Genomic DNA, 10,513 nt, shown 5'->3' with positions numbered 1-10,513 from the left:
AAGAGACTCTTTGTTATTTCGTTGCAGGGTTGCTTGAGAGAGACCATCTTCATCCTACGCCACATACGGATTTATAAACCTTAGGTCATCCACTTGAGGGAAATTTGCTACTGTCCTACAAACCTCTGCACTTGGAGGTCCAACAACGTCTACAAGAAGAAGGTTGTGTAGTAGACATCAATTCATCACTTTGATTTTGCATGAAGCAACTTTATGTTCAAGAGTCTATCCTGCCTCAATTTTTGTTTGTTCTCCACCGCTGATTAAAACCATTCTTTTTAAGAGACAAGTCGTGCTGCTTGACTTTATTAATAAAGAAACCATCAACAATGCCAAATAACATTCACCATACAGATATGAAAGATATTGGAGTCAAGCACTCAAATGACCACACCAGTCGAGAGACGCAAAATAAAAAGATAGGGAAACTAGCCAACTAGGCCAACCGAATAGGCCAACATAAAGAAAAGGAGTACTACAAGGGTGGAGGCAGGTCGGCGGTGAAGATCGAGGTAGTACTTGCAACCTTTGTGCTTAGTGCATCAGTGGTATCGACGTCGGCACCCTTAGTGAGTGGCTTCAATTCCATAGCTACAAAGATCCAATTAATTTGAACAGGCAATCAGCTGGTCTATTAGGGTATAATTTTTAATGGTGAACTTGTTACGTGTGGTTCAAAGGGGCCAACATTGAGCATAAAAAGCAATCTAGAAAACAGGGAGAGTTTTGCTATGCAGGTTAGGCACAAAAGTAAAGATATCAGTGAAGTTGTTACCATCCCGTTGACATTCAACCACAACTAAACACAACTCCAAAAACACTAGCTACCACACATTGAAACTAGATCTCCTATGTATCTTCCTTTGCTCCAGACATTCAGCCACAACTAAATGCAACTCCAAAAAAACTAGCTAGCACACATTGAAACCAGATCTGCTATGTATCTTCCTTTGCTCCACAAAGTGACAAGCCACATTAGTTGTTCCATTATGCTTAAGTATCTGATCACTTGCCAACTTTCAGTGAACAAACATGGTTGTTGAGTTGTGAAACCCCTTGGACGTTTTCTTTTTGAAATTATCCTTTTTGCACTTAACTAAAAGGTAAATTTTAGTTGAGTAGTAGGACATCTAAAAAAATGGACAGAGATATGGCAATTTACGGGTGTCCAGTTTTATTAGTTGGTTAATGTTTGCATATCTACTGAGTTCATAGAAAAAAAAGGGACAAGTTTTCTACTTAAGAACTTAGTAGAACATAGAAAATCAACCATTACTTTGGTTGTGTCAACGCTGATTAGCAGAACTCAGATATCCATTCTTTGAATTTGATATATTCTTGAGGGTTTCTTGATCTTGCACGAGACTCTAAATTCAACGCAAGTAGGAAAGGAAAGTGGATTGGTGTGTAACATGAAATTTGAGAATGCATATGATAAATGATCATTTGTGCATCCAATCTTATAGATGAAAGGAATCCCTAGGTTATGGACAGTATAAGAGAAGGGAAGGTGGGTGTTAAAGTGAGTCATGTACTTGGATCTTACTTCAAAACTCATCGACATCAAGATGAGCAGGGACACCAAGATAGTGCATTAGTTCATCCAGTACGTCCAAATTTTCATCTCCTATGTCTCCACCAGCAACTTCCATACCTGCAGTAAAAGAAGTCCAATAAACCACCGGTAAAGTTGAATTTGATAGTATATATGCCATACCTGCAAAGTGTTATATATCTTATGATTGATGTAATGTAACTTTCTGCTGGGAAGGGGGGGGGGGTAGGATGTTATCTTTTGCGACAAAGATAAAAATGTGTAAATGATGCTACATATATCATCGAGTAAAAGGAACAAGGATAATAATCATTGCCAACTTATAAAGGACATTTTGTGGCAACTTCCATGTTCAAATAAATTTATTTAATCAGCAATTGTTCATAAATATTTAGTCAATATTTGAGAACACTCGGGACACTACTGCTAGATTCCACTTGTTACCAACCTCTTGATGAAAATACAGTACAAACACATAACCATAAAATCACTGGACTGAAAAATTAACAAGCAACTCAATTTATTCTTCTATATCCTAGTCATCCTTAATCACTTGAACAATATTACAACAGCCATGAACTAAAAGTAATAGTAATGAATCCAAGCAAAAGAAACTAATTGGACTTTCTTCGCTTGTGTAATGTAGATAGAGCGGTATTACCTAGTGTATGGCAATTTGCGTATGAATGATAGGTAAGGTAACATATGTCCCTACTTTTAGTAATATGTTTGATTAGCATCAAGTCAAACGGTAGCATGAGGAAGCTAATCATCGTAGACAGACCAATCAGATATGTGTCCTCATCATACCCCACGAAAACTACACTTTCACCATCACTACGCATTCCCCGCTAAATAATCCCTCAAGTGGAATGGTTTTCTACAACAACACCCATCCAACAACACCATCATGGTTAAATATCCTGTCCCATATTTATATGGCTAGTTCGGACAAAACACCAACGCTAAGTCTACCATCCTCCATCCGCAAGGCCTGAAAGCACAAGTTCTTCAAACATGGTCGTATCTCAGCTTCTCGATCACACAAAGGTCTGACTTTTGAAGTCAAACACAAGCACATCACATCACAAAATTTACGAGCAAACTGCATTCCCCACAATGATGATGGACCTTACCAAGAAATTGCATTTGATATCACCATTGAGCATATATTTACCCAAATACCAGACGTTGGTCATAGAGAGAACCAAATGGATGTGTGTATCCACCGAAACGAATTTGGTGGGATCTAGTGCACATATCCATCTTCGACATCATCATGCAAGGGTGTTGTATAACACCGATGGGAATGTCCCGCTGGCTATTGGCCAGTAAAAGGATCACACATGACTATCTCACAATCCCGACCATTCTTTAGGACTGCAAGACCATGGAGGCAACATATGAAGTTTGAGTGTTCATTGTCAAGTTAGGTTACAAGGAGTGGGAAACACCTGTTTTGTGTGATACAACCCTTTGAAAAAGCCAAGTAGAGGGATTTCCAGGTGGTGCATGTGAAAGTGGGGGATGAATTTTGGTCTTAGAGGATGTTGTGCCCACGCGGACAAACAAGGGTGGCATGTGGGTGATGGTTGGGTAGATAGGTGGAGGATGATCTCGTGGAGGAAGAAGTCCTCCCCATCCAGTGGGGGTGCTAGTGCCGACAAAAGAGGGGGCAAAAACAGAAATCCCCTTAGCCGAGCTGAGCTAAGGCTCCTAAAATGCACAGAGAACAAGAGAATCATCAAACTGAAATTGGAAAAGCAGCAGGAGACATAAGATAAGCAACAAAATTAGGGGTGTTCATAGCCGGCTTCTCCCAATGTCCGGTCAAAGGGCTGCCGAGGGGTTAGGATCAGGTTGGTACAGTGCCCAACGGGATGGTTGTGCTAGAGTCTGCAACATAACTTAGCAGAGGAGATAACTTGCACTTGTTCAATTTCGGTAGTGCAAATTTCATGGCAGAAAATAACAACTAACATGGATGTTGTCGATCTCTCTTCAGATATCCATGTCAATTGTAATAACCATTGGCTATTAGTTGTATGTAATTTAGCTAGTTATTGCTATAATTGAGCAACGAGATTATGCTTCAAATAATGATGTTTATAGATTAGTTACATCCCATCCTTCCTTCAAAAAGACATCTCACAATAGCTCTATATGATTAACTCAAGTGTCTGGCTAGGGAGAGAAAAGTTGATGCTTCAAATATATTAATTGATTGTAGAGACAACCTACTTATCTGTACCAGGTGTGTTGTACAATGATTAGTTTGTATTTTATTGCTCAGTGAGTGGTGATCCATAACCATCACATGTGGTGTCCTGTCTTAGTTGTACTAACTAATGCCAGTACATCGGTTTGAAATATTTTCCAAACTTTGCCGGTTGACCTACTTAAGCATCTAATGGCTCACTACGCATGTTGCCTAGAAGAATTACTGCATGTGTTTCCATAAAAAAAATTAGTGCACTGAAGAATTACTGCGTGTGTTTCCAGATGTATCAATCGAATTGCCATTCCAGATATCTGCTGGTTTCGCTATATTATTTTTGTCAAATTGTTGCCAGTTATGAATTATTGGAAACCTCCCCATGACCCCATGGTTACTACTGGATAAATGCATGTACAAATCAGTTGGCAATGAAACGATGGTTAGCATGTAGCAATGGGTAGACAATGAAGTAACAGCCATGTTCCTGGTCTAGCTTTAATGTAGCCTATTTTTGAGCTATGAAGTTACATCACCATATAATGACCACACCGAAAGAAATAAATAACTCAACATGCTCTTATGTATATAGTCAATCCATTATCAGATGAACGATAGGACAACAAACACGTACCAAAAGTAACTGTTACAAATACAAGAAAAATAACCTAGTTGGACTTTTTTGCTAGTGTAACATGGATTGGGAGGCATTACCTGGAACATAGAAATTTGCGTACGGAAAGGTAAATCCATCTCCTTTTCTTTGCTGAATATGTTTGATCTCCATGGTGTCAACTTGCAGCATGAAGTCATCTCTCAACACAGACAGAACAATCATATTTGTCTCCTCAGCATACCCTGTTATGTGCACCCTTTTCCTCTCACTAAACATTCCTTGTGGAAAGACCTCCTGCAATTGAATAGCTTTTTGCAGAACCACCCAGCCGGTGACGCCATAAAAATTTGATTTCCTCTCCCATAATTGAATGGTCAGTTCTGACAAATATGCGAGGCCAAGACCAGAATCCTCTGTTCTTAAGAGCTGAATAGATCCGGAGGTGTACTTGATTCCCAACGGCTTGTTCATCACACGAAGGCTCTGGCTCTGAAGACAAAATGCCAGAACGTCACCTCCAGAAAGGAACCAACAAAGTGCATTCCCAGTAAGAACGCCAGGCCTCATGCTATAATTATAAATCTGATTTGTAACCTCCGTGAAGACAGTGTCTCCCCATACACCGGTTGCTGATTCATAGAGGCAAGCAAATGCCTGCGTGCATCTGACGACCCAGATTGCGACCAATTTGAACGGGCTCGAGAAGCAATCCCCGTGTACGTGCCCATCTTCGGCATCAGCGCACAACAGTTCGGCATGCCAGTACATCACTTTGTTGTCGTCAAGCCCCGGTGGAAAGGCCACGCGGTGTTGTTGGCCGCTGAGGGGATCCCACACGATAATCTCGCGGAGGTGCAAGTTGGTCAGGACGGCGAGGCCATGGCGGCAACCGAGAAAGTGCTGGCTGGCATAGAATCTATTCTTGGGCAAGGAGAAGCGCTCGGCAGGGATGCGATCAGGTGGGCCGAGGGCGGGTTTGAAGACGGTGGGAAAGCCCGTTTCTGAGAAGAAGAAACCAAGAAGCGCGGGTTTCCGGTGGTGTCTACGGAAGCGTTTGATGAACTTGGGGTCGGAGAGGATGCAATGCCAGCGCGGGCAGACGAGGGAAGCACGGGGGAGAGAGGATGGCTGAGGAGGCAGGCGGAGGAGAATCTCCTGGAGGAGGTCCTCGTCGTCCAGCGGGTGCACTGGCGAGGAATGGAGGGGGCTCATCCAGGCTAACCTTCTTCCATCTGCACATTCATAAAAAAAAGGCGGTACATCGATCAAACTTAGACTTGGTATAAACACAGGACTCAGGATTGATGGCGTTGACGTTGATGAGAGACTCACCTGGTGGCAGTTGCGATGCCAAATCCATGGCTTGCTTTTCTGAATCCATCAGCCCAGATTCATACATTGATCTAAGGGTCATAAGACAAAGAGTTCAGGGAACAAAATTCCAACGATCCGTCTATCCACAGAGCGTGGTAACGACAAGGGGATGGGGAGCTCACCTGAATCAACACCTAAACTGAAATTAAGAAAGCAAGATCTCAGAGACAATCAAGAGAAACTGGAGATGCTCACCGTCCGTTCAGTTGCCAAGAGCTAGGGGCGACGCCAAGCGTCGGAGGTCAGTGAAGGTGTCTGCGGGACGGCCGGAATGAAGCAGCAGGCAAGAGAGTTGTGCCTCTCTTAGGACAGGGGATTTAGCTTGTGGCCTTGTGCTTGTCTAATTTCGGTACTGATCTCAGGACAGACAAGAACAGTTAAGATCGATGCTGATGGGAGCGATAATCTATTATACGTACCGGGTCAATGGCACATACCTTGATTGAGTAGGAGCAATATTTATTTTCGGGTCGGTGGGTGGTGACTAATGAGCATCACATGCACCATCACGTCATCAGTTGAACTGGCTAATTTCAAAAATTATCCTGAAGCATCCAGCGACTGTAGGAAAACTAAGCACGTCTCCTACAAAGAATCATTACGTTTATATACTCTGGTGGTGAACCGATCGAGATCTACCTCCCAAAAGTAGCACATCCCACCCGGGCACAAATAGTTCCTTTTATTTGTACTACTACTGCCTAATGACGTGTTGGTGTAACTGTAAAATCTGGAAGTTATCAGCTCTAGTAAAATGTGAGAACCAAGAAAGTTTTGACACATGTGTTGCACTGCCTTCTTTTGCTCTAGCGCTGTAGGTTACGATACACGAGTAAAATGTTTTGTTATACGACCAGTAGCAGGCTTCTACTATAGTAACACTAGTACATTTGAGCAGTGCAACAATCATGATATATGCACTATTCGGCTAGAAACTCATCAAATCATGTTGACAGAGCATTCATCTTAACTATGCCAGCTTGAATGAGCGAAGAGTCAGATTACACTGGAATGCTGCTACTCAGCTGCTCCACCGTTGCTTCACAAGGCTGGAAATATGATACTTCGATGCCAGGTAAATCATAACGCAATGTACAACATGAGTAGAGTTTTTCTTGTCAGCAAGAGGTGACCCATAATCATCACAAATCAGTTGAACTATTCTTTGATGAACGACTGATGTAGTGTCAATACCCAGAAAAAGTAAAACTTTTTGGGTGCGCCCTAGAGCATGCATTCAGAAGTTTCGGATATACCAGCAGGTCCATATGTACATATGAACTCACATCTCTGGATCAAGTCAATATAAACTAACAGTTGAAAAAAAAGCATTGAATCTGCCATTACACACGAAATAGTTAAACGGGCTCTACACAAAACGGTGCCTGATTTTGTGCTTCAACAGTGAACTTCCACAATTTTCTTTGCATGCTCTTGTGCTCTTGGTTCGTAGCTACAAGATTCTGCCAACAATCCTTGGATCCTTGATACTTTATGGTGCAACTTGAGACTTTTTGCCACAACATCGGCTACTTCACATGCCACAACATGCTACACCAACTAGCCATTTTTTCTTCATTTCAGAAACCCGTGTATATACTAGATACCTGCACAACAATCATTGCAATATGGGTCAACCAATTTTGTACTACTCTCCCAGACTAGCTTAATTTTGCATGATTCCAACAATAGATTTTAACTTTTCCATTGTGCAAATTATACAAAAATATGCAAAGCTGAATCATTTGAGAACATAGTTAGACAAAATAAATAACAATACAAACGGACAAAAAAAGAAGAACAATTAGATGGTGTTGCTGTAACTTCAACCACTATGGTTGACAAGTTCTCAATTCTTTTTGCTACATAAATACATAATATCGCAATATAAACTAGTAAAAGATCATTGACCGCATGCATCCATCATTAGATGCAAAGACTAGACGTCCTACATTGTTCTAAATCAACAACATACTTTAGAGAATTGTTTTAGAAATTAATCAAATTAACCCACGAGAAAATTGTAAAATAAATAAAGCATCATCTTATAAATTCAGTATCCAAGATGAAAAAATATACTTAACAGGTATGGACATAGCAAGAAGATAATTTTACTTCACCTGTTGAACCCATATGGCATATTAGTTGATCTCTTGTGTTCAAAGTTCCAGATCCAACCATTTCCATCCAACTCCCTTGGCTACAAGCAGAACAAGCCCAAAAACCAAATGAAAATTTGCAAAGAGTAGTAGAGTCAATGATAAAGTGTAGATTTAAACCACCATATCTTTTTAGTAACTGCATGAGGTGGAAGTATATTTTGTTACAAGGATAGTAAATGAAGCCACATCTATTATCAGGTCCATAGCATCAATGGTTAAAAATAATGGTAAGACAGATTAGATGTTGATAGAAAATGCATCTCCTAAATAATGTTGTCGAGAGCACCTATACGAGTTATGTCCAACGGCCCAAATAGAGTATGTACATATTATGAAACCTCAGTGACAAAATTAGCATCCCGCCATGTATGACCTTTAGAATTTAATGAACTAGAACTGTTATCGACAATATTTAAAGCACATGGTATTATGAATTGATGATTATTATCAAGATCGTCAAAAATATCTTTATCTTTTCGAAGAATAAATGAATGGAAACACATAACAATATTTAAGCTTCCAAATGTGCTAATAAAATTGTTATTCAAGATGACATATAATTTTAATATATCATTTTGTTGAAATTGTTGCCATTTTCCAATTACTAGAAATGCCTACCGAATAATTATAGATAAGTGCAAGTAGCAGTGGGTAGGCAACAAGTTAGCATGTAACAATGGGCATGCAACATAGTAAAAATTATATTACTGTCCTACCTTCAATATAGCCCCGTTTTAAACTAAGAAAATACATCACCATACGATCATCATATCATCATACTGAGCATAGTCTTATATATCTAGTCGATCTTTAATCACATCAGCAATATTTCATGAATCACGTACCCAAATTATCTTGATGAATCTTAACAAAACAATCTAACTGCATTTTGTTTTGCTTGTGCAATGTAGATAGGGAGGAATTACCTGTAGTATAGAAATTCGCGTAGGGATAGTAGGTGTTCGAAGACTTGAATTTTCTTTTAATAACACGTTTGATCTCCATCATGTCAACTTCGAGCGTGAAGTCACCTCTAATGGTAGATAGAACAATGACATTTGTGTTTTGATCATAGCCCTTTATTTCTACTAATTTGTCATTATACCCCTTTATTCTTACATTTTCTTCGTCCATAAACATCTGTGGAAAGAGCTCCTCCGGTTCAATGGTTGTTTTCATAAGAACCCATCTCATAACACCATCATAGTCCGATTTCCACTCCCATAATTGAATGGTCTGTTTAGACAAGTATGCTAGGCCAAGTCTACTATCATTTGTCCGTATGAACTGAACGGATCCGATGGACACGGTGATACATGCTGGGTTCTTAACCACCCCAAGATTCTGATTTTGAAGATCAAACACTAGGACGCCAACTCCACTAAGCAACCAGCAAAGTTCGTTCCCAACAAGGACACCGGAACTTATGAAATAAATTCAATCTGTAATTTCTGTGACAATCTCTCCCCATACACCAGATGCGGATTCATAGAGGCAAGCAGATACTTGCTTGTGTCTGACAACCCAGATCAAGAGCAATTTGAACGGGCTCGAGAAGCAATGGCCGTGCACGTGCCCATCTTGATCATCAGCACACATCACTGAGGCATGACAGAATGCCACTTCATTGTTATCAAGATCTGGTGGAATATTCACGCGGTGTTGTTGACCAGAGAGGGGATCCCACACAATGACCTGGCGATGCTGCCACATATTCACGAAGACGGCAAGGCCATGGCGGCAGCCAAGCAACACTTGAGCCACACGATAGCCCTCGCGTCGCCCCTCCCGCGGACAACACAGGGTGCGCCGCCACCTCTGCCGCTAGCCCTCCCCCTCCTTCCCTTCCCCGCCGCCGCCAGCCAGAGCCGCCGGAGAAAATCCCCCGCGGTGGCTGGCGGCGGGGGCCTTCTCCCATCCTCGCGTTCGTGGCCTGCGTGAGGGGCCATGCCGAGCGGAGGCACCGGGGCGCGCGGATCCTGGCGGCGCGGCGTCAAAGATCTTGACGGCGACGGGCCCTTCGCGCGGCTGCAGATGGATCGATGCCAAGCTGTGTGGCGGCTGCGTGTGGGTCTCCTCGTGGCGGTGGCCTTCGCCGGCGGTGGGGCAGCACGTGCGCGGCATCCGGCGAGGGGTGGGGACGCGACCACGGTGGCTTCCCGTGCGAGTACGCGGAGAAGAGGCTGCGGCATCTGTCCTCGAGGAGGATGGCTATCCTCGCCCAGATCCGTCGGCGGCATGGCGGTGGAGGTCGCAGTGGCGGGTTGGCGGTGGCGGAACTTGGCTGGTGGCAGCGGCGAGGTTTTTTCTGGATCCCGGGGCGGCGGCCCTGGAGGGTGGCGGCTGGTGAAGCTAGGGCTTCCCGCGGTGGCATGGCATGGTGCAGTCCGTGTCCAAGGCAGATCTGTGACGGCGGGGTTCGGATTAGAGATGGTGACGAGCGCGCGGGATCCTTCTTGGCGGCTCTCGCGGCTTCGCGAGGAGGGGTGGGAGCCCTCCTCCTAGGCTCCAGTGGTGGCACACTCAGGCAGTGGCCGATGCGCCAGGGATCACACGGTGGCACTGTTACTGCGGTTGGTCGCCGGATCTAG

General features: G+C 42.9%; 1 protein-coding gene and 1 pseudogene across 4 annotated transcripts; one reads left to right on the top strand and one right to left on the bottom strand.

The window, feature by feature from the left end:
• Nucleotides 1-293: 293 nt before the first annotated feature.
• On the bottom strand, nt 294-6,134 carry LOC125517140 (uncharacterized). 4 transcript variants are annotated; one of them, XM_087527875.1, is made up of 5 exons: nt 5,956-6,134; nt 5,719-5,894; nt 4,485-5,618; nt 1,536-1,654; nt 294-591 (listed from the first exon to the last, which is right to left on the bottom strand). In XM_087527875.1, the coding sequence occupies exons 2-4, from the start codon at nt 5,798-5,800 to the stop codon at nt 1,548-1,550; spliced, it is 1,323 nt and encodes a 440-aa protein (XP_087384001.1). In that variant the 5' UTR covers nt 5,801-5,894; nt 5,956-6,134; the 3' UTR covers nt 294-591; nt 1,536-1,547. The 4 variants fall into 4 exon arrangements, with proteins under 4 accessions (XP_087384001.1, XP_087384000.1, XP_048538283.2 ...); XM_087527874.1 differs by having other exon boundaries at nt 1,547-1,654; XM_048682326.2 differs by having other exon boundaries at nt 1,547-1,654; nt 5,719-5,882.
• Nucleotides 6,135-9,950: 3,816 nt separating this feature from the next.
• LOC147963101 (uncharacterized) lies at nt 9,951-10,513 on the top strand (annotated as a pseudogene).

Source organism: Triticum urartu, chromosome 6A, assembly GCF_056163025.1.
Source record: "Triticum urartu cultivar PI428250 chromosome 6A, HENAU_Tu73, whole genome shotgun sequence".
Taxonomy (NCBI): Eukaryota; Viridiplantae; Streptophyta; class Magnoliopsida; order Poales; family Poaceae; genus Triticum; species Triticum urartu.
The sequence above is the reverse complement of the archived record's forward strand: the minus strand, read 5'-3'. Positions and strand labels throughout refer to the sequence as shown.